This window comes from Ranitomeya variabilis, chromosome 2, assembly GCF_051348905.1.
Source record: "Ranitomeya variabilis isolate aRanVar5 chromosome 2, aRanVar5.hap1, whole genome shotgun sequence".
NCBI lineage: Eukaryota > Metazoa > Chordata > Amphibia > Anura > Dendrobatidae > Ranitomeya > Ranitomeya variabilis.
Genome location: NC_135233.1, coordinates 1065607355 through 1065632455, shown reverse-complemented (window position 1 = coordinate 1065632455; position 25101 = coordinate 1065607355). Strand labels below are relative to the sequence as shown.

At 47.4% G+C, this 25101-nt stretch overlaps 1 protein-coding gene across 1 annotated transcript in view; it reads right to left on the bottom strand.

Annotated features, from left to right (window-relative positions):
• Positions 1-25101, bottom strand: part of EVA1A (eva-1 homolog A, regulator of programmed cell death) — a 519112-nt gene that overhangs the window by 431801 nt on the left and 62210 nt on the right. Inside the window, exon 2 of the mRNA XM_077291535.1 lies at positions 7869-8083. Coding sequence (XP_077147650.1) covers positions 7869-8083 — 215 coding nt within the window. The remainder of the gene's footprint in view (positions 1-7868; positions 8084-25101) is intronic.

The window sequence follows — 25101 nt, the reverse complement described above, 5'->3', positions numbered from 1 at the left end:
ACAGTGTATCTTATGTATATGGGTTGTAGTCCAATGCTTTTCACCTATATAATGTATTAATGTCACACTTTTTTTTTTAAATTTATTTTTTTCTAGATGGACTAGTTCTCAATTTATTTTAATATTACTGTTAATTTATTCTCATTTCTCAACTTTCATTCTCATCACGCTCATCTTTCCTTATATTAATCACTTTTGGGCATTTTTCCCTTTTCCAATGTGGCGCCATCTTTACAAGCTCACTATATGCCGGCCTCTGTAGCCGTGCTATCCCATGGTGCACTGACTCGCTCTACATCCTATTTTTGGGCCTTGCTGACAATGCAGGAACCAAAGGGTAATAACGGTCACTGTTTTATCCAGTTACTGCCCTTGTATTCAAAGATGCCTCCTTTCGTCCACCTCTTAACCCCAGATGAAGCGGGGTTAAACCGTCTGTCTGGGTCTGAGGTGGAGGCTATTGCAGTGACTCATGTTAAACCATACTGACCACTCATGTTAGATAAATAACAGATCTACATGCTCTTACTTTGGCATTTAAACTGAATTGGAGTGGATTCCATGACGCCACATTAAGGAACTGATCTCTTAAAAATATATTAGTTGGGATCCCGTTTATCATTGTGAGCCTTCTGCCATCTAGTGGCCACTTCAGGTAATGCATTATATGTAGTAATCCTGTATTCTGCTTTAGCCTCCCTCTTTTATGAGATTTTATTCACATTTGCTATTCATGTTATCTTTTAATAAACAAATTATAAAACAAACATTATGTCTTTAATAACTGAGTTACTCTTATATGGTTATAATGCGATTACATTCTACCTTTTACCACAAAAATTTTACCATTCTGCACTTGGTGACTCTTCCTCTTAGCGCTGCAGACAAAATGGAGGAGCATTGCACAACACCATCTGTCCTTAAGGGTTTCTTCATACAAAAGCGTCTCCAGTACATGTGGTGACCCTTGCACACATAGACCCATTCAACTCACATGTCAGTGTTTCCACAGACCGTGTGTCCATGGGCAAATTATGCTGACATGTCCATTAGCAGCATGGGCAGTAACATATCCCGCCCACAGATATGCTGAAGACACTTGTGTGATTCATACCGGCTCCTGTGAATCAGTGGTACTGTTCCCCAGCACCAGGTGCTGAAGACGGCTCACATCATTGACCCCAGTATATGCTGTGATCAGCGGGGGACAATGTGGAGTAGGACTCGTGTGCAAAATGGAGAATAAAATTTAAAAAATCACATTAAGTAATCCACTGAAGCCATTGTCCCCTATAATAAAAAAATACAATATCCCTTACCTGTCCAAAGCTGAAGTGTTTCATCCAGTCACAGGCATTGGCTGATGGGACTACTATTAACATCAACCCAGGCCTGCTCCACTAACAGCTACAGCAGCTGCCGCTCATGGGAGTATTAATCAACCAATACCTGCACTTAAAATAAAAAAAACAAAATGGCGTGGTTCCCCTGTATTAATAACCAGGCAAAACTGACAGCTGTCGGCTGTGACACATGGCTGTCAACTTTAGCAAGGCTGGTTACTGCAAATAGAGGGTCCCTGTGCTGTTATCTTTAAATAATTGAATGGATATTGGCCCCTCCCCAGCCTAAAAATGGCAGCCAGCAGCTGCCCCAGTAAAGGCACATTTATTACTCTCTTCCCACTTGCCCTGTGGTGACCTTTTGTATTGTCCCATGACATCAAGCCCATTTCTTAATAATGGAGATGTGGCTATAGGATGCCCGTCAGATACTAATCCTATAGTCATATTGTAATTAAACACAATACCAGAATAAAGTGTTTTATCTGCAACCAAAATTAAAACGCTTATTTTTCTAGTTAAAAATTACCAACACGGGTGCATATAAAGCCCATGCCATTGAAGCCCTCATCTCTTTGGGGGGAGAACATATTCCTCACCTGTCTGATGCCATAATCAATATCTGCAATAAATAGTTTTACACCTCGATGGTGGCAAGATGTGCCAGTCCAGACTGAAAACCACTGGGAATGTACTCCCAGCCCGGCTGCTGAACTGCAGTGACCTCAGTGAGATCACCGCTAGCACTGTGATAAATAGTCTCGAGGTGCAGCGCTGAGCTCAGTGAGTTCTACATGAGACCATGTGACCAGGGGCGTAACGACCGCGGTCGCAGCGGTCGCCATTGCGACCGGGCCCCGCAGGTCAGGGGCCCCGGGCCGGCAGGTCAGGGCAGGGCCGGGCTGGACATCGGGCACTTCTGGCAAATGCCAGAAGAGCCGATGCCAGTAGTGGGCCGCTGCACTGTTCCTCCCCCCCCCGCCGCCGCCGCCGCCGCCGCATTTAACTATACCGGCGTCTATGACACCGGTATAGTTCAATGCAATGATGGAGGAGAGCGTCACCTGACGCTCCCTCTCCCATCATTCCCCGCTCTGCCTCTGACAGTACACTGCGGGTGCGCGATGACGTCATATCATCGCGCACCTGCAGTGTCCTGGGCAGACTGCAGCCACCAGGAGCAGCGCGGGCAAAAGGAAAGGTGAGGAGAGTTTTTTTTTTTTTCTTTTTCACCGGACTGTGGGGCCATTATCGGGGGGGGGGGGGGGGGGGGAGGGAGATGAGATGCGGGCTGTGCTCTATATACCCCTGTGCTGGCTGTGCTCTATATACCCCTGTGCTGGCTGTGCTGCATATACCCCTGTGCGGGCTCTGCTGTATATATCCCTGTGCGGGCTGTGCTGTATATATCCCTGTGCTGGCTGTGCTCTATATACCCCTGTGCTGGCTGTGCTCTATATACCCCTGTGCTGGCTGTGCTGCATATACCCCTGTGCGGGCTGTGCTGGATATACCCCTGTGCGGGCTGTGCTGGATATACCCCTGTGCGGGCTGTGCTGGATATACCCCTGTGCGGGCTGTGCTGGATATACCCCTGTGCGGGCTGTGCTGGATATACCCCTGTGCGGGCTGTGCTGGATATACCCCTGTGCGGGCTGTGCTGGATATACCCCTGTGCGGGCTGTGCTGGATATACCCCTGTGCGGGCTGTGCTGGATATACCCCTGTGCGGGCTGTGCTGGATATACCCCTGTGCGGGCTGTGCTGGATATACCCCTGTGCGGGCTGTGCTGGATATACCCCTGTGCGGGCTGTGCTGGATATACCCCTGTGCGGGCTGTGCTGGATATACCCCTGTGCGGGCTGTGCTGGATATACCACTGTGCGGGCTGTGCTGGATATACCACTGTGCGGGCTGTGCTGGATATACCACTGTGCGGGCTGTGCTGGCACCCCACACCATGTTGCAGTGCAGGAGATTCCTGCAACAGTCCGAGGCGTATCTAGGGGAAGGGGGTGGGGGGGCGTCACGGAGGTGGGGGGGGGGGGGGCCCCATTTGGAAGTTCGCACCGGGGCCCATAACTTTGTAGTTACGCCACTACATGTGACTATGACCATAGGTAACATTTCAACTTTGGACAGGTGAGGGATATTGGGTTTTCTATTTTTGTTCACAGGGGACAATGCCTTCAGTCCATTAGATGTGACTTTTTTAATGTTCATAATTCAACACTTGTATACAACTCCACATTGTTCCCTACTCATGAAGATCACAGACAGAGCAGGCGACAATGATGTGATCTGTCTTCAGCACCTATTGCCCAAGAACAGAACGTTGTGTTGGCTGTAATGAGGTGCTGGTACATGTGATGCTGATACAGCACACGGCTGCGAAACGTGTGCCACCCACAGACATGGGTATCTCCGGTACTGATTTTTCCAGTACCAGAAATATCAGGACATGTGAAGAATATAAGGTACCTCTCACCCCATATCTATTGGAAAAAACTTTTTTTTATAAAGGTTATTTGAAAAATGTTGGGCCTTAAAAATGAAAGGGGGGAAAAATTGTGTACGTTTTCATTAGAAACAGTGGGCGCTATCTTTCCTCAACTGGTCCTACATTGTTGAGTGGCAAATAAGGCGCTAAGTATATAATGAAAAGCAATGACCCCAATGCAGCCCACCCTAGGCCTGGCTTTGGGGGAAGACCAAGATGGCGAGAACAGTGGAGTCAGTAAAGGAAGTTGATGTTATTCAAAGAATGTAGTAATCCCACAGCTGGAAGGAAAATGTCCTGTAGAAATGATCACAGGAGAGCGGGATCTTTTCTGGTGCTGACTAGTAGCACAAAAACCCTAATGACCTGGGACATGAGTCTGGTACACTTTTTTTTTTTTTTTTTTTTTTTTAACTCCAAAAGCACAGGAAAGAAAAGGGACTAATTCCCCTGAGAATGAGATATATACAGATTGTCACCACCAATTTATATAAGGGATGTAGCCATCATTTGGCCGGGTCCCTTTTCTCCCCAAGGGCCCAAAAGTGACCACCCGTTTTTGGCTCTATGGCACGTGTGTCCTCCATATTGGCTCTCTAGTAAATCTATATTACGTGTCTTCCATTAGATAGAAACAGCCGTGTACATCATGAAGTGGCCGTTATTTGCTGATCAGCACAAATCTCTTTTCTGGGTTCAGTTTTCATGAAGCGAAAGGGAAAAAAAAAAACCTTCCCAATCTGTCTTTAGGAAAACACAATAATTTGCTGCCTGCCAGCCCCATATTTGCTGACTGTCAACGCTGTGGTTCTCGCTTCTGTTTAGATTGCAATTGGCATACAAAGGCAGCAATAAAACCTGCTGAAAAGCGGAGCGCTGTCCGTACACACAGCCCGAGGCTGCGCTCTTACACAGGCAATTGACTCCCAGCCACAGCAAATGGATTAGATCAACATTAGCAGAGTAAACGTCCAGCTCTGTGACCGGTCAGACACAATCTCATAAATAATATTGTAAATAAGCAAAAACAATAGGTGTGGCTATACTGAGGTATCGGTAGTACCCGGGCCCTACTGCGTTGTAGGCTCATGGTCACATATCCAGACATCAGTATTATTGTATCAGCACTAGGTATACATAACATAAAGATGTAATCCTGGGATGGTTGGACTTGTGGACAGCAGACCCCCATTGCTCTAATGCAATGTTCCCCAACTCCGGTCCTCAAGAGCCACCAACAGGTCATGTTTTCAGGATTTCCTTCCTATTGCCCAGGTGATGGAATTCTTGCCTGTCCAGATGATGCAATTATCACCTGGGCAATACTAAGGAAATACTGAAAACATGACCTGTTGGTGGCTCTTTAGGAATGGAGTTGGGGAACACTGCTCTAAGGGCTTGTCCACGCCAGACGAAGTCTTTATTCCATTTTAGATAATAGTCAATAATTTAAGACAAGTGAGAATTAAAGATGAGCAAATCGATTCACAGGTCCAGTGGTCGGGTCAGTATTCACCGGCATCCTCAGCTCCTTTTTCGATTAATTGCAGTGTGATAAGCACACAATGTCATACGAGGCCACAAAGGAGGAACCAGGGATGGCGGCATGTTGGAGGCCTTTATTAGGACTTCCGACTAGCCATAGACCACACAATAGAAAAAACCTGACACTCAATACTGTGATGATTTAATTGTAGAACCAAAAACGTTGTGGTCACCTGGACCTTCATCAGTTACGTACTAGTAGGTGGAGATGATTGGTCACGTGTCTAAAGGACACTTTGTGCAAACCACATCAATAGCTGGCGTAGATGTCCGTATATGGAAGTTAGGTGAGGCTTTGAGAGCGCGTATGTCTGAGCTTGATGCGGTTTCCACCGCTTGAGACAAGACCCTACCTGGGCCCCTCTTACAGTAGTGCTCATGCAGCGCCCCAGGGTCCTGGTCATTGCAGTAATGTCATTCTTCCACCAGGGGGAGTGATGTTATGCCTGCAGGCAATAAAGGAAATCACTTTACCAGGTATCACAAACCACACAACACACTTCACACTCCAGTCCAGGGGAAGCTATGCTCCTATTTAGTAGGGCACTCTTCACAATTAGGTAAAACTAGTGGGCTGGATAGGAAGTTAGGCAGAAGCTGACTGGGCTTCACCCAGGCAGCACCTGTCAGGCAGCCAGTGGGAAAGGAGGAACATCTAGGAGCTGCAGACAGAGTGGTCCCTGACAGGGATGGAATCCCGTCAGAGGCCTAGCCAGAAGGCCACGGAGCTGCGCCTGCCCCACGTGTGGCAGCATCCTAAGAAAGGACACGAAGCGAATTGTGTTGTAGCAGGTGAGAAACGAAGTCATAGCACAGGAGAGGAAACCAGAAGGAGCTCTGCCCTGCAAAAGGCTGATTCCTTCTGAGGCGCAGGATCCGGTAGCCAGAACACCGAGGGAGCAATCGTCTCCAAGCCTTGCTCCAAAGACCGGCAGGACAGATAATTCCACGTTACCTGCCCGACCTTATACCCAGGGGGCACAGTGGCAACTGTGGGGGCTGGGGCGTGCTAGAGTCCCTGTAAAAAGCCTCAGGCCATCAGTCATACGGGTTGTTCCTATCCATCTGGGGGACAGAGAGAAAGACATAACATCTAGAACATCTACAGGAGTTGTGAGGACCTTACCGAGACGCTCAGCAGGGAGGTACTACAACACCCAGGCGCTAGAGGAAGGCTACGGATTTCCACCTGGATAAGGGGACTCTGGATTTGCCTTCAGACCGGCCGGACTCTGCCTGCCCTGTCATCTGGTGCTCTGGACTGTGGACGCTGAAGCCTTCAGTAAAGGTAAAGAGACTGCAACCTTGTGTCCTCGTTATTCCCTGCACCTTACACCATCCACCATCTACACCTCTGGGAAGCCCTGGGGACACACTTCAACTGTAGGAAGGTATACCATCTAGCTGCCCTAACATCACCCCAGCGGACCCCTAAGCAGCGTCGGTCACCCTGACTGAATACCACAGGTGGCGTCACGAACATTATCCCTTTAAAGACCTATCCCCCATTTTACAACGGACCTCCCGAGGGCCACGGACCGGGTCAGCCACCGTGACATCCCCATCGAGAACCGAAGGGCCCGGTACCGAGTACCCCATAGCCCTTGGGGGCGCTCCAGTCACACTTTCTCTTCACGTAGCCATGGACAACAGACCTGACTATTGGACCAAGGTCCTGCAAATGTAATCGCTCATCTCTAGTGATAATTGTTAGATCTGCGTGGGTCTGAGTGTTAGGACCAGCGGCGTATCGTGGGTTGACAACTCCCAGGGCAAGGGACGTATTGTGACTCCCTAACCCAGTAATCATACTCCCTCAGTTTCCCCTTAAACCAAATAAAGACCTGAGTTTCACCTTTAGACGGTATTAATGCCTAATTCTTAATTGTGAGGCCCGTTCAAAAATTAATAATGCCAACTTTGTGACACATCAACAAAACCCTCTTATTCTCAGCAGATCGGCCAGCACAGGTGGCACAATGGAGCAACGTCATTGCACTACCTGCAATGGGACTCTTAAGTAGCCTGCTGCCTTCAGGAAACACAGCGGTTGCCCTATGGCTCTCTGCTTTGTGACACGGTGTCATGTTGAGACCTTTACAGTTCACTCTGGTGATCACACAGATATCGGTGGCACTCGGTCAGAAGTGGATCTTCGGCACTACTGCTATTTCTTTTCTTTAGAAATTCTGTGCACTTCACAACTTTGTGCCCAGTTCAGTTTCCCCCGTGCCTTCCTCCACACGCTATGCCACTGGCTGGGACCCCAATCGATTGCTAAAATAAGGAACCCCCATCTCCCATTCCCCTTCATCCACTCGACTTCAGCCAAGCGGAGCGCACTGGAGTTATTGATTGTGCATGCGCCCGAACGCTCCATTTAGAGTCTTTGGCATTGGGAAAAAAACAGGACTGTACAGCTCTCAGCTATTTCTGTCAAACACATGTAAAATACATGTTATAGTTGTACTGAACGTACCTGAAGCGAAGTGTCAGTAGAACAGGATACATCTTCTTTCACAAATGTACGGTACGGCTGCTTGTGACGCGTCGGGCACATCTGATGACTAGGCACGCTCCGTCCATAGAAGGTAGACTGGATGCTGATGGTAGTCTTGTGAGGACATCGAAGTGAAACATATTCTCCATCACAGGCCCGTAATGTATAATCCCTCAATATTTTAGAAATATAACCTGACGAAAAAAGGAACAATTATATTATAATAAAAATATAAACATTTTGTAAAAGTGACAATTTCATCTATTCTTCTATTGACAGCATTTCCGATTTCATTGCTGCCTTGTTTAAGAATATGTCACACTGGGGGTCAGATGTATCTGAGGGACTGGAGAGATCACTTTCACATTAACATCTCTCTAAAGTTTTTTAGTTGAACAGTTCTGCAGAAGACTGAACATTAGACACCTTACTATAATGTCTTTTTATCAGACCTCTTTGTCTAATGATCATGGTTGTGGAGACACAGGGCTAAAGAGAACAGACCCTAAAGAATTTACTTATAAAGACAATAAAACATAAGAATGCAGACAATATGACTCATTAAAGGGTTGATTGTGACTTGTAGGATCGCTTCTTCCAACAGGTGGCGCTATAGAGTTAAGTCCTCTTTTTCCCTGAAGAGGCAATTTGCATATGACAATAGCAGCTGTAATATAAGGTAAGAGACGGCCTGACTGACAGCAGCATGAATCTGTGCGGTAAACAACACAAAGATGTTCCAGTTATCAATCAGTTCTACAATTACTGCAAATACCAGACATAAAGGCACTATCTGAGAATTAGGCCACGTTCACACTTTGCGGAGTCCCTCTGCGGTGTGCTTTATCCCGCAGTGGAATTGATAAATCTGCAGGGCAAAACCGCTGCGGTTATCCCTGCAGATTTATTGCGGTTTGTTCCGCGGTTTCCGCTGCGGGATTACTCCTGTACTATTGATGCTGCATATGCAGCAATATGCAGCATCAATAGTAATGATAAAAATAATAAAAATTGGTTATACTCACCCTCCGATGTCCGGATCTCCTCGGCGCTGCACGCGGCGCTCCGGTTCCAAAGATGCTGTGCCGAGAAGGACCTTCGTGACGTCACGGTCATGTGACCGCGGCGTCATCACGGTCATGTGACCGCGATGTCACCGCAGGTCCTGCTCGAACAGCAACCCTGAAACCGGACGGCCGCGTGCAGCGCTGAGAGGTGAGTATAGCATTATTTTTTATTTTAATTCTTTTTTTTTACACTATTTAAGGTTCCCAGGGCCTGGAGGAGAGTCTCCTCTCCTCCACCTTGGGTACCACCCGCACATTATCCGCTTACTTCCCGCAATGTGGGCACAGCCCCATGCAGGAAGTAAGCGGATCAATGCATTCCTATGGGTGCAGAATCGCTGCGATTCTGCACAAAGAAGTGACATGCTGCGGGTTTTAAACCGCTGCGTTTCTGCGCGGTTTTTCCGGCAGCATGTGCACTGCGGTTTGCGGTTTCTATAGGGTTTACATGTTAATGTAAACGCTATGGAAACTGCTGCAGACCCGCAGCATCAAAATCGCCGCGGATCCGCGGTAAAAACCACAAAGTGTGAACATGGCCTTACCCTTACATGCACTGTGTATCTGTTATCATGTCTGTTGTCAAGGTTAGGACAAACACAGACATTGGTTATGTGCCAGCATGTGGCAACTCTCCAAAAATGTGCACTAATGATTAGCAATATTAAGATGGTTAGCCTGCCGTACAGCTATTTCCTCTCCTCTTTTTTCCTTTTCTCGCTCTTCACCTTTGTCCCCCCTTAAAGGGAACCTATCACCCCGTTTTTTTCGGTATGAGATAAAAATACTGTTAAATATGGCCTGAGCTGTGCATTACAATAGTGTAGTTTGTGGACCCCGATTCCCCACCTATGCTGCCGAAATACGTTACCAAAGTAGTAATTTTCGCCTGTCAATCAGGCTGGTCAGGTCGGATGGGCGTGGCTTCTTCCCCCAGATATTGCGTAGTTTTCCGTTGGTGGCGTAGTGGTGTGCGCATGTCCAAGGTCCCCAATCCTGCACGGGGGGGTGAAAATAGCAGCGATGTCCGTTATTCCATTGGTGGTCGGTGGGCGCGGCCATCTTGCTTTGGCCGCGCGTGCGCAGAAGCGGCGCTCTGCTGGCCGCGGCTTCAGGAAAATGGCCGCCGCGATCTCCATCTGCGCACGCGCGGCATCCCGCGGCCATTTTCCTGAAGCCGCGGCCAGCAGAGCGCCGCTTCTGCGCACGCGCGGCCAAAGCAAGATGGCCGCGCCCACCGACCACCAATGGAATAACGGACATCGCTGCTATTTTCACCCCCCCGTGCAGGATTGGGGACGTTGGACATGCGCACACCACTACGCCACCAACGGAAAACTACGCAATATCTGGGGGAAGAAGCCACGCCCATCCGACCTGACCAGCCTGATTGACAGGCGAAAATGACTACTTTGGTAACGTATTTCGGCAGCATAGGTGGGGAATCGGGGTCCACAAACTACACTATTGTAATGCACAGCTCAGGCCATATTTAACAGTATTTTTATCTCATAACGAAAAAAACGGGGTGATAGGTTCCCTTTAAGGTCTTCTCTCTCTCCCACTTCCACCCTCTCTCTCCCTTCCCTCATCCTCCCTCTTCATCCCCATATTTCCCTCTCTGCCTCTCTTCCACCTCCCTCTCTCCCCTTCTCTCTCCCACTCCCCTCTCTCTACTCCTGAATCTTCATCTCCCTCTTTCCCTCTCTTGCTCTCTCCCACCTCCCTTTCTCCCCTCCTCTATCTCTTACTCCCTCTCTTTCCTACTCTTTTTGTCTTCCTCTTTCCCCCTCTTGCTCTCTCCCACCTCCCTCTTCTCCCTCTCTCTCCCACCCCCTGTCCCCTCCTCCCTCTTTGTCCCCCTATCCCACTCTTGCTCTCTTTCACCTCCCTCTCTCCCCTGCTCCCTCTCCCACACCACTCTCTCCTCCTCCCTCTTTGTCCCCCTCTGCCTGAGTCGCCCGCCAGGGCCGTGGGGTACTTGGTACCGGATCCGGTACTTAAAGGGGATGTCACGTTGGCTGCGACCCGGTCCGTGGCCCTGGGCGCCCAAGTAAAAGGGAAAGGTCTTTTAAGGGAGTTGTAATAAAGTTTGTGTACTGCTTAATGGGGTCCTCTGGGGGTGATGGTATGGCAGCAATATGGTATTGCTTCACACAGGTGAAGTGGGGTCCCCAGGGCTCCTGGTGTGCTGGGCCAGCAAATAAATGGAGGACACAAGGCTGTAACATCTTTACCTGGTTTACTGGTTGTAAGCAGCCACAGTCCAGGGTACCAGGAACAGGTGATGATATGGTCCGGCCGGCCTGGAGGCAATGGTGGATCCCTCTCCCAGGTGAGGTCCATAAGCCTTCCTGCTCATGCTCGTATGCGATGTCCTTGCTGCCTGTGGCTCCCTGACAAAGTCCTCTCTCTCCTGTCCTGGGACAGTTACCCGTATGGTGGGCAGTGCGAGCCTTTTTATAGGGTCTCTATCACGACCCGGGCTCTTCGTGTACTGCTGCACCTTCAGATGTGGGTGTGGGCAAATTACATAAAGTCCTTTGCCCTCCGGTTCTGCTGTGTGACCTAGAGTTCAACACTGCCTTAGGCTCCTGGTGCCCTGTTCCTGTGCTTCAGCTCAGAGGATGCCCGGTCACAGTTCCCCTCTAAGCCCTTTCCTTCTCCTTTGCTCCTTTTCCCAGATGCTCACTACATTCCAACCCTTCATGTTATCTTCCTTTCCTGGAGCTGCAGCTCACACCTGGCTGTACAGCTCCACTCTCTGCTCTCACTCCTTTCTCTTCCACTGTCTCTGAACAATTGTCTAACTCCTCCTCCAGACCAGAGTACTTAAAGCTGGGGAAGCTCCCCTGAATCCGGGTTCAGAGCTCCCCCTTCTGGCCTGGATTCAGAATATGCTGTATGTAGGTGATTACCTGGTAAAGGAAATTTTCCTTGTCTCCAAGCATGATATCACCCTCCCCGAAAGGAAGGCAACATCACTGTAACAACCGGTTACCTGGGGTGTTACATTTCCCCCTCTCTCTCTTTCCCACCTCCCTCTCTCTCCCCTACTCTCTCTGCCACTCCCCTCTCTCTACTCCTCCCTCTTTGTCCCCCTCTTTCCCCCTCTCGCTCTCTCCCACCTCGCTCTCTCCCCTTCTTTCTCTTACCCCCTCTCTCCTCCGTTTTTGTTTTCTTTTCCCCTTTTGCTCACTCACACCTCCTTCCCTCCCCCTCTTGCTCTATCCCACCTCCCTCTCTCTCCTCCTCCCTCTTTGTCTTCCACTTTCCCCCTCTCGCTCTCTACCACCTCCCTCTCTTTATCTCTCTCCATTTTTCTCTCTCCATTCATATCAGAATATCCATGTGTGGGACTACTCTCATTATGATTGTTTTACAATTTGATAATGTTGCTCATCTGTATCAGCTGCAGGGTCAGGCCTTGCTTCATCCTCCTATTGCCACCATCTTCTGTTGTTGTCCACTCCGGGTTTCTCAAGTAGCCTAGCAAACTTCTGTGACGTCATCACACAAGACCTTTTAAGCTTGTCTCAGACAACTATGCGTGTCTGTCTGAGTATTTAGACAGTTTTGTATTCAGCTATCATATCCTTTTGGAGGCTGCCACCATCCTGAATTCTCAGCTGGCAATCATCTTTTCAGCAAATTTGTTATTGCTTCTAAGCTATCTGCATTTGCTTCCTGGCTCAGACCTGCTGATTAACCCTTTGTCTACTGTATGCATAACAAACTCTTTTTTGGTGCTGTTCACACTAAAAACACTGCTGCAGCAGTGTGTATCTACTCTGAGAACAAGTATTCAGCTTGCATGTTCATCACTGCTGCCTATGTGTTTGCCAAGGACCAGATATCTGCTGATAGCATACAACTGTTAATACAACTGTTATTCATTGGCCATTTGTTTGCTGCAAATCTTCATTTCCTATATATGTTTATGAATACTTTATTTCACCACCAACATCAAACTCACTACCATTTTGATTATTTTTTAAGATTAATTCAGAGCTTATATCACGGACGTGGTTGTGGAACCACTGTGCTATGGACCGTGGAGAGACTGGAGGGGCATGACTAAGCAAACACCTGACTGTTCACTAGAGCCTCTGGTGGTGAGTAGGGTTGAGCGAAACCCGACCCGATTCTAGTGTGGGATCGGCCATGAGGTCGGCGATCTTCGTGCCAAAGTCATGTTTCGTATGACGCGTTCAGCGCCATTTTTCAGCCAATGAAGGAGGACGCAGAGTGTGGGCAGCGTGATGACATAGGTCTCGGTCCCCACCATCTTAGAGAAGGGCATGACAGTGATTGGCTTGCTTTCTGCGGCGTCACAGGGGCTATAAAGGAGCGTGCACGCCGACCGCCATCTTACTTCTGCCGATCTTAGCATAGGGAGAGGTTGCTGCAGCTTCATCAGAAGCACTGGCGTAGCTAGAGCTTTTGCCGCCCGGGGCTGTTTCCGAGTTTGGCGCCCCCCCCCATTGCCGTCACTCAACGCCGGGCACCGTCCCCTCAGCACTGTTTACCCATGAAATCCGGTGCCTGCGCTGTGTATCGCTGTTTGGTGCAGGCGCAGAGAGCTCTGGCCGTCTGACGTCACAGCCAGGCTTGCAGACTGCGCCTGTGCGGCCACCCACCTTGGTAATCCCAGCCCTGCAGTGTGTTATGCATTATGCAGAGTTCGGGGCTGGGATTCACAAGCAGGGCGGCCGCACAGGCGCAGTGTCCAGCATTGCCCCAGTGTGTCCAGCATTGCCCCCAGTGTCCAGCATTGCCCCCAGTGTGTCCAGCAATCTGCCCCAGTGTCCAGCATTGCCCCCAGTGTGTCCAGCAATCTGCCTCAGTGTCCAGCAATCTGCCCCAGTGTGTCCAGCAATCTGCCCCAGTGTCCAGCATTGCCCCCAGTGTGTCCAGCAATCTGCCCCAGTGTCCAGCATTGCCCCCAGTGTGTCCAGCAATCTGCCCCAGTGTCCAGCATTGCCCCCAGTGTGTCCAGCAATCTGCCCCAGTGTCCAGCATTGCCCCCAGTGTGTCCAGCAATCTCCCCCAGTGTCCAGCATTGCCCCCAGTGTGTTCAGCAATCTGCCCCAGTGTCCAGCATTGCCCCCGGTGTGTCCAGCAATCTGCCCCAGTGTCCAGCATTGCCCCCAGTGTGTCCAGCAATCTGCCCCAGTGTCCAGCATTGCCCCCAGTGTGTCCAGCAATCTCCCCCAGTGTCCAGCATTGCCCCCAGTGTGTCCAGCAATCTCCCCCAGTGTCCAGCATTGCCCCCAGTGTGTCCAGCAATCTGCCCCAGTGTCCAGCAATCTGCCCCAGTGTCCAGCATTGCCCCCAGTGTGTCCAGCAATCTGACCCAGTGTCCAGCATTGCCCCCAGTGTGTCCAGCAATCTGCCCCAGTGTCCAGCATTGCCCCCAGTGTGTCCAGCAATCTGCCCCAGTGTCCAGCATTGCCCCCAGTGTGTCCAGCAATCTGCCCCAGTGTCCAGCATTGCCCCCAGTGTGTCCAGCAATCTCCCCCAGTGTCCAGCAATCTCCCCCAGTGTCCAGCATTGCCCCCAGTGTGTCCAGCAATCTGCCCCAGTGTCCAGCATTGCCCCCAGTGTGTCCAGCAATCTGCCCCAGTGTCCAGCATTGCCCCCAGTGTGTCCAGCATTGCCCCCAGTGTGTCCAGCAATCTGCCCCAGTGTGCCCAGCAATCTGCCCCCAGTGTGTCTCCGGCAATCTGCCCCCAGTGTGTCTCCGGCAATCTGCCCCCAGTGTGTCTCCGGCAATCTGCCCCCAGTGTGTCTCCGGCAATCTGCCCCCAGTGTGTCTCAAGCAATCTGCCCCCAGTGTGTCTCAAGCAATCTGCCCCCAGTGTGTCTCAAGCAATCTGCCCCCAGTGTGTCTCAAGCAATCTGCCCCCAGTGTGTCTCCAGCAATCTGCCCCCAGTGTGTCTCCAGCAATCTGCCCCCAGTCTGTCTCCAGCAATCTGCCCCCAGTGTGTCTCCAGCAATCTGCCCCCAGTGTGTCTCCAGCAATCTGCCCCCAGTCTGTCTCCAGCAATCTGCCCCCAGTCTGTCTCCAGCAATCTGCCCCAGTGTGTCTCCAGCAATCTGCCCCCAGTGTGTCTCCAGCAATCTGCCCCCAGTGTGTCTCCAGCAATCTGCCCCCAGTCTGTCTCCAGCAATCTGCCCCCAGTCTGTCTCCAGCAATCTGCCCCCAGTCTGTCTCCAGCAATCTGCCCCCAGTCTGTCTCCAGCAATCTGTCTGTCTGAGTCAGACATAAAGAAAAAAAAAAAAAGTAAAATCCTCACCTCTCCCGTTCCCAGCGCAGGTCCCGTGCACTCAGCGTCTCTCCGGCTCTGCAACGCTCAGGACAGAGAGGCTGAGCGCGCAGTGATGACGTCATCGCACCCTCTGCCCTGAGACGTCGCAGAGTCAGAGAGCGGTGAAGAAGCTGCAGCTGCCGCAGGAACCAGGAGAGGTGAGGATTAGAACGGGGGGCCCAATGCCAGCTGGTATGGCGGCCCTGGTTGTGGCGGTGGCGTCGGCGCCGCCCGAAGCTTTAAAGGGCCCGCGTCTCAATTTTTTTTCTTTCTTCCTCCTCCTCCCTGGGTCGGAGCCGCCCCCGGCATTGTGCCGCCCGGGGCGGCCCTCCCCCCCCGCACCCCCCTTCCTACGCCACTGATCAGAAGAAGGGATATAGTTAGGGAGGGAAGATTAACCCCGAAACTGCTTGTGCTGTAGCGATTTCCACTGTCCAACACCACCTTTTCTTTGCAGGGACAGTGGAGGCAAGATTTTTGTGCATCAGCTCTGTAGCTTATAAGGCTCCCTGATGGCTGCTTTGCTGTTTGTACACCGCTGTGCAAACCAACTGCTTTTTTAAAAGCAAAAATCCTGTTGCTCCTTTCTGCAGTTATCTTGTTTATTTGTCCACACTTTTGTGTGCAGCAGTCCTTTTTATTGCTGCCATACTTGTCCTGAGATCATAGGGAGATTGAAATTGTACTACAGTCCTTGTATTTTTTCATATATCTTCCAGCCACTTTCTGCCACTTACATTGTGTTGTTTTATCCACTGGGCCTGAGTTTTGGTTCAGTCTCCCCCCAAAAAAAAGACAGATCACAGCACTTGCAAAGTTGAAATGCTTACCTCTCCCTGCTCCACCGCCGTGACGTATTCCGTGTTTCCTGGGCCCACGAAAATCTTGAGCCAGCCCTACCCCCCCCACAACTTTAGCCAATTGACCCCCAGTTTTCAATGCCTAACTATTATTATAAAGTAAATTAAGATTGACAAGCTTCAGTAATAAGAATTGATGTTTTTGGCATTAAAATGGGCACTGTAGGTGTGTTCCTGTCCTCCACTCTCTGCCGACTTTGATTCCCCATTGACTTGCATTGGGTTTCGTGTTTCAGTCGGCCCCCGGCTTTTCGCAATAATCGACCGATTTCACCCGACCCGACTTTTGATAAAGTCGGGTTTCGCGTAACCCGACTCGATCCAAAAAAAGTAAGTCGCTCAACTCTAGTGGTGAGGTTAAACTTGGCTCCCGATGAACGCCAGGTGCAACTCCAGGACAGACCAACAGTCGCGCAGCAGCTGGACCCAGAAGGACAGACTGAAGGGAGCAGCTGGCAGAGTTTGTATTAGAATGCAGCAGACAGAGTTCGCATCAGAATGCAGCAGAGTTCGCATCAGAGTGCAGCAGACATAGTTCGCACCAGAGTGCAGCAGATATAGTTCACACCAGGGCGCAGCAGACATAGTTCACACCAGAGTGCAGCAGGCAGGATCTGCATCAGAGTGCAGCAGGCAGGATTTGCACCAGAGTGCAGCAGGCAGGATTTGCACCAGAGTGCAGCAGGCAGGATTTGCACCAGAGTGCAGCAGGCAGGATTTGCACCAGAGTGCAGCAGGCAGGATTTGCACCAGAGTGCAGCAGGGACTGGTATGCAACCTTACACAACTTAGACTGCAAAACATGAACATGAAGGTACCTCCCCAGTGGAGAGGAAGCAATATATACAAAATGCCTCTCAACCATTGGCTGGGAGGAAATAGCAAGTGCATGCCCTGGCCCTTTAAGAGGACGGGAGCACGCGCGCATGCCCTAAGGACACGGCTAGAAGCCTAGCTGGAAGTGCTGCTGGGAACAAGGAGAGCATGAGGAAGTGAGGAACCGACAGCAGCGCGGGTGAGAGAAATGTCACAGCAGGGATCCGGCGTGGTGCTAACCGCTTGCGAGCATTGTTAGTGCATATATTGGTACATCTCTTGTTTGGACCATGCCCCACTTCGATCATTGTTACAACTTTATAAAAACTCTCCCATCCACTAAAATCTAAGTGATTTTAATTTAATGAATCATGTTTCAAGAGATAGGATCCAGGTTTCATTGCAAAACTAATGTTCTGAAAAATTTTCCTACAGCCCCATCTAATAATATTCCATGGGAGGCCTACAAAGCAGTTTTCAGGGGCAAACTGTATTTCTATGGCCTTTGTCAACATATTTTCTTGGTCGAACTGAAGGTTGTTCTAAACAACCCTCCCAGGTGTTAAATATCTGGAACGGGAAAACATCTCAGAATTGTACTTTAAAACATTGAAATTGTAACAGTAAGAAGGAAAAGTTGTTAAATTATAGAAAATAGAGGATCGAAAGACGTGTTGATAAGCAGTCTTGGCTGCTATCAATAAGATTATTAATAGTGGTATGAGGAATGTTCTGCCCCGTTGAATGCACTTTGGCAAATCATCAAGATTTAGGGATTTGAATCTGCGATTGATTGCTCGTGCTATATACAAAAGAAAGTCTCCTATGAAGTCAAACCCATATCGAGTGCAGTGCAATGTCTCTTCTTACCACATGTTCAAAACCAGCAGGAGCATGGAGGACCTTTAAAGAGCAGTACTGACCAGTGTAGCTGTGAATCCAGTGAAGGGGCGAGAAAAACACTTACTACAAAGAAGTAGAATGGGTCTTTGTCTGTGCCTGCATCTTTCTTTGATTCTGCTTCTCCCTTCTTCCCTCTCCATAGACATGATAAAACAGATATAATCTGATGCCTCAGTGATTTTGCAATGCACGTGTCAGTTATCTCTGGGTGCTGCTGTTTAACAACTTAAATGCCATTTCAATCTCTGACAGAGGCATTTAAATGGCAATATCCCAGTGGGGCATCTGTACTGGAGAATAAAACCCTCTGGCATGATGGTACTGATGGGTTGCCATGAAAGCCAGGGCCCTCTTGAACTTGGTGCTCCTGTCAGACTCGGATATGGGATTGACTTCACAGGAGAATAACATTTGTATATAGTACAAGCAATCAAACGATCGCAGATTTAAAGTCCTAAGTGAAAAAAAAAATTGAAAAGTCATTAAAGAAAGTATATAAATATGTTGACAAAGAAAAAAAGAGTTTAATTTTGTTGGCAGATATGCAACAGATACAGACTTATTTGTGTGCAGGAGGAGTTTACACTTTTCTGACAGTAGATGGCGATGTTGTTACTGTTATATGCTTAGTTGAATGTAATGCATATACTTGATGTACTTTGGTGTCACTCTCTCTGGTAAAAGGTCCTATCAGACTTCCTGTTATGCTGCATTAAGTAGCTGATGCATGTACCTCATATTCTGTGAAGATAAAAGTTGAATTACCCTATATAATCTACTCTCACAAGTTTCTTCTGCAACCAAACTGTGCAACAAATTTTGTATGTTAAAAAGAGAGAAAAACACTAAAATGTTCAGTATTACTGCTGCTTTCCTAAATGTCCGACCTATGAAAACACTAATTTATTTAGCGAATAAGGTGAACGTAGAAAGAAAAATAAAAATGCTACAATTGCCGTTTTTTCTGTTTCTGTACATACAGCCCCCAGAAAATGCAATAATAAGTAGTTACGACAATGTTTATATCCCTAAATAACAATTAAAACTACCGCTCACCATGCAGGCCCTCGAAAAAAAAATTATGGATATCAGTAAAAACATAAATTTGGTTTGTGCCTTCATATTTTTTTTAAGCCATTAAAATGCTAAAAAAAAAAAAAATTATTCAAGTTGCCAGGTAATTTCTACTGCATAATAAATAGTAAAAATTTGAAACAAAACATTTTTTATGGATATGGATTCCCCCCCCCACATTTTTTTTTACTATATTTTATGGTAAAATAAACAACTATTTCTGTCAAAAACTATACTATGTGGATGGAAAAAAGTTCTGACTTGTGCAAGAAAGAAAGTAAAAGATAGAAGAACCAAGATTGTTTGTCATTAAGGGGTTAAACAAAATAAAATGGTGTACAAGAGTGGAAAATAAAAAAAGGAGTAAGACTTAGCAGGAGAAGAACAAGTGGCCCACTGTAACGTTATATAGGAAAAAGGCCATTTTCCCTGGATAAAAGAAGCTATTCTAGCGTGTGACTGTACAGAGGATTCCGGCAGATAAGAGCTGGCAGGATTCCCCGGCTTTCATTCATAAGATTACCACCAGCTCAGTTACTGTTGGTCAAAAATAAACTTTATTCTTCAGATTAGGAGGGCAATAACTAATTACTTGGCTCTCATCGCTTTCATCCATTTACTACTAAACCTGAAACAAGTGCAACACAAAGGAGAAGTGAGCGGCTTTAGCGCTTCCCCCGACCAGTCTGTAAATATAAACTCTAAACCGACCATCTTATTGGACTATTAGGCTAATGTTCACACAGAAATATTTAAGGCGGACAAATCAGACAAGTTTTCCAAGCAGAAACCGCTTCTGTAAAAGTTCCTTTACTCCTCCTATACTTTTTGGGGGAGCTTTTGGAAGAGTTTGTATTTTTTTCCAATCTTTACATTTGACTGCGACTAGTCTGGAGCGATCATCAGGATCGTCATCAATAAAGCAACATGGACTTTTCTTTCCAACAGATGCTTCCCAGAAACCTCTTCAGGAAGAAAAAAATGCTCAAAAAACTTCAAAATGGATCTCCCATAGAAAGTAATCAGAAGAATTTTCCATGCGTGTTTGAAGAGGATTCTGTACTGGATCCATGCAAAAAATAACAAGTCCTAACCTTATTCTGATTTCCCGGTAAAGTAACAGTATATTATTCTCTTCTTGAGCCATTTAGGTCGGGGTCACACTAGAGAGCATCTTACAGATGTGCCTTTTCTGGGGTGGCTGGGGGCAGATGTTTTTAGCCAGACGGGGCCAATAACATGGTCCCTCTCTAGGCTATTAAAATCTGCCCTCAGTGGCTTTACCACTCTGGCGGAGAAAATTGCGCGGGAGCCCACAACAGTTTTTTCCATGATTTAACCAATTATTTCAATACCTAGAGCTCCCGAATTTTACACACAGACACTTATAACATTATTAGTGAGGAAAATGTAAAAATACAAGGGATATGAAATGGTTTACTGTATGTAAACCATGTCTCATATCCTGTCGGGTTTGATAAGGAGAGAGCAAAAGCCGGCAATTGAATTACCGGCTTCTCTGCTACCTAGCTCTGTATTAAATATAAATACAATACAGACCAAAAGTTTGGACACGCCTTCTCATTTAAAGATTTTTCTGTATTTTCATTACTATGAAAATTGTACATTCACACTGAAGGCATCAGAACTATGAATTACCACATGTGGAATTATATACTTAACAAAAAAGTTAACTGAAATTATGTCTTATATTCTAGGTTCTTCAAAGTAGACACCTTTTGCTTTGATGACTGCTTTGCACACTCTTGGCATTCTCTTGATGAGCTTCAAGAGGTAGTCACCGGGAATGTTCTCCCAACAATCTTGAAGGAGTTCCCAGAGATGCTTAGCACTTGTTGGCCCTTTTGCCTTCACTCTGCGGTCCAGCTCACCCCAAACCATCTCGATTGGGTTCACGTCTGGTGACTGTGGAGGCCAGGTCATCTGGCGTAGCACCCTATCACTCTCCTTCAAGGTCAAATAGCCCTTACACAGCCTGGAGGTGTGTTTGGGGTCATTGTCCTGTTGAAAAATAAATAATGGTCCAACTAAACGCAAACTGGATGGAATAGCATGCCGCTGAAAGATGCTGTGATAGCCATGCTGGTTCAGTATGCATTCAATTTTGAATAAATCCCCAACAGTGTCACCAGCAAAGCACCCCACACCATCACACCTCCTCCTCCATGCTTCACGGTGGGAACCAGGCATGCAGAGTCCATCCGTTCACCTTTTCTGCGTCGCACAAAGACACAGTGGTTGGAACCAAAGATCTCAAATTTGGACTCATCAGACCAAAGCACAGATTTCCACTGGTCTAATGTCCATTCCTTGTGTTCTTTAGCCCAAACAAGTCTCTTCTGCTTGTTGCCTGTCCTTAGCAGTGGTTTCCTAGTAGCTATTTTACCATGAAGGCCTGCTGCACAAAATCTCCTCTTAACAGTTGTTGTAGAGATGTGTCTGCTGCTAGAACTCTGTGCGGCATTGACCTGGTCTTTAATCTGAGCTGCTGTTAACCTGTGATTTCTGGGGCTGGTGACTCGGATAAACTTATCCTCAGAAGCAGAGGTGACTCTTGGTCTTCCTTTCCTGGGGCGGTCCTCATCTGAGCCAGTTTCTTTGTAGCACTTGATGGTTTTTGCAACTGCACTTGGGGACACTTTCAAAGTTTACCCAATTTTTCAGACTGACTGACCTTCATTTCTTAAAGTAATGATGGCCACTCTTTTTTCTTTACTTAGCTGCTTTTTTCTTGCCATAATGCAAATTCTAACAGTCTATTCAGTAGGACTGTCAGCTGTGTATCCACCAGACTTCTGCTCAACACAACTGATGGTTCCAACCCCATTTATAAGGCAAGAAATCCCACTTATTAAACCTGACAGGGCACACCTGTGAAGTGAAAACCATTTCCGGTGACTACCTCTTGAAGCTCATCAAGAGAATGCCAAGAGTGTGCAAAGCAGTCATCAAAGCAAAAGGTGGCTACTTTGATGAACCTAGAATATAAGACATATTTTCAGTTGTTTCACACTTTTCTGTTAAGTATATAATTGCACATGTGTTAATTCATAGTTTTGATGCCTTCAGTGTGAATTTACATTTTTCATAGTCATGAAAATACAGAAAAATCTTTAAATGAGAAGGTGTGTCCAAACTTTTGGTCTGTACTGTACATATATATATATATGTGTCTCACTGACACATATATATATATATATATATATATATATATATATATATATATATATATATAGTGTATATGTGTTTTCACGAATATTTGAGCCCATGGATCCATTATATGTCCATTTTGCAAGCCGTCGAGAAAATCTCGCCGTACGGATGCCATGCGGAGGTTTACATGCTCAAAATACGCAGCCACATCTTGCCAATGGATGACATACGGATCACTGTTCATGGAACATTTCTGTGTATTTGGTCCGTAAAAAACGGACCGTATTTTTATACGTTGTGTGTGACTCCAGCCTTAGACTCCCAAAAATTCCTTAGAACATAAAGGAGTATTCCCATTTCAAAGATCCTATCCTAAGATGTAGTAGGTGTAAGGTATTTGCTATCCTGGGATGGGAATACTCCTTTAAGGATAAGGAGCAAACGGGTTCAGATAATACTAGTGGTCTCGACAACTACTACAGCCAACATCATGTTTTTAGCTGTTGGATACAAGGGGGAAGGAATTTAGCTGCAACTCAGGGGGCAGGAAGGGAGTGACCCAAAGGTGTTAAATGCTTGTGTAAAGCATGGTCTATTGCTTTTTCTTTGGGGGGGTCGCAACGTCATATCGTGTGAGGAGAAGTCACAGAACAGAGGGGACCACAAGCCTCCCATTTGGTAGCTCCTACCCCAAAAGCCAGGTCATGTATCTGATATTCTGCATACTTTGTCCTACCACTACTGTATTTGCAAATCTGACCATTGTGTAAGTATAACCATAGTGTATATAATGTTTTGTCTAGTGTGACCTTAAGGGAATTAAATATATAATTTAACCTTTGGCTCTTTTATCTCAATCCAAGAATTCATGTTCTCTACTGAACTTTCCATGCTACCGGGGATGGTTTCTGGCCCAATATAATCCCATTAATGGACCGGGCTTATATGTAGCAAGGAACTGGTGGCAGTCCTACCAGACAGGCAGCGCTCTGTTTCACTGGTGCTTGTGAAAGGGGCTTCTCAGCCTGTCAGGGTTGTGAGCGAGTGTGGTGCAACGTCAGTGGCTGCTTGGGCCACCCTCCCTCATTCCCGTGCATCCCTGGACCTGTATGGACAGGGAGTGTCTGGGTAAAACTGTGTCAAGCTGACCTTTCATGTCCCCAGTGTGTACGGAATGTCACATTGTTGCAAGTGAGGAGACCGTACTGCTTGATCCTGCTGATGAAAAAGTGATGTCAGGCAGGGTGGCGAGGTCCTGGTTCCTCACATGTGCTGACAGCAGTGGGATTCTGCGTGATCTCTCTGGTGCCATCCTTCACATAGGTCACTTGCATTTTTTTGAAAATACGCAGTTTAAGAAACTCATCAAATACTCATCGTGGGAACGTACCCTCACAGTGACGACAAATGGTAGTGCTACCCAGAGTAATTATATATACTAAAAACTGCTCAATGCCTATATGACTGAGTTTACCATACAGACTTTAGGGTTTGTCCACCTTTTGGGACAATTTTTTGAATTTTTTACTTAAATGCATGTATTTCAGGCAAAAAATAGTTATTTTCATTGGTGTAAGAGCGTGAGCAGTGAAGATGCTGGATCAAGAAACCGTTAAATGTTATAGAACTATTTTTATTGTTAAATATTTTATACTTAAATCTGCATTTATCCTTTTGGCTGGTTTGTGCCTTGTATTCCTGGAGGTTTACCTAAAGGTTGTACCCAGGGAATGGGGGACGCCTGTCCATAGGGGAACCAGTGGAAAGCTATAGGAATACAGTTTAGCAGCATTCAGGGAAAGATATAGTTAAAAGCTTGGGGATAGCCCACATGTTAGTAGGGGTTAGATCAGATAAAAAGGGGAATCACTTCCTAGTGAGAGGGTCTCAGAGAGGGTTAGCAGTGGACGATTCAAGGTCAGTGGATGCACAAGCTGTGACAGGTCCTATCAGTATTAAGTCTCCAAACAGTAAGGCTACTTTAACACATTATTATTATTATTAGTAGTACATTCACACATCAGGTTTTTTCCATTAGGCAGGATCCGGGAAATTATTTTAAAAAACGGATCCGTTGCAAGTTGTGAAAAACTGATGCAATGGATCCGTTTTTTTTGCTGGATCCGTTTTTTTTTTTTTTTTAAATGAACCCGGGGATAGAGTTTGGACTTCCTGTTCCAGGGAAAAGGGAGAGAGAGAGAGAGAGAGAGATCCCAGAATGGGATGTGCATGATTTGTTGTTACATCCTCCGCTACGCTCCAGCGTCCTCGTTCCATCGCTCCAGCGTCCCGGTCTGCACGCTCCTCTGCAGGTGTTCTTTCTCTGCGCAGGCGCTCTAGCTTCCCTGTAGCTCGCAGGCCCAGCGTCTCTGTTACCTCCTCCTGAAGTCACATGTTCTTTCCACCCAATCCTGTTCCTGCTGCTCCTATAAAAGGTAGTTCTTCCTGCTTCCTGGTGCCTGATTGTTTTAGCACGTTTGCTATTACGTTTGGCCCTTCGTATTCCCTGCTCAAGTACCTGCACTCTGTGCCTTACCGTGCTACCTTCCGGTTCTCTCTGGTTCACTCCGTTTCCTCCTTGTTGTTACCTGCAGTCCCCGTTCTTCTTTTCCTGTAGTTTACCTATGGTCTTTGTTTTGTTTTCCTTCCCTCAGCTCAGCTCCATTCCTGCCTCCCAGCCCTCCGGGCTCTCTAGCTGCTTCCCGTATTCTTCCTCAGTATCCTGCCTTCGTTTATCTCTCTTCCTGGAGCCGTCCCTACTGGTATCTCACCGTGGGTAAGTGACCTCTGGGCTTGCTCCTTGCGGTCCCTGTATAGGGGTCGTTATCTCCTAGGTCGCTCGCCCAGGGGTAGGGCTCCCCACGGTCCAGAGGGTCCACTCTTGTCTCTCCTAGTTCGCTATAGTACAATCAGGCCATGGACCCCGCGGGTACCCCTTTCTCGGCCCAGAAAGAGCTAGCCCATTTGCGTGAAAACCAACAGTGCATAATGGCTTTTATGAAGTC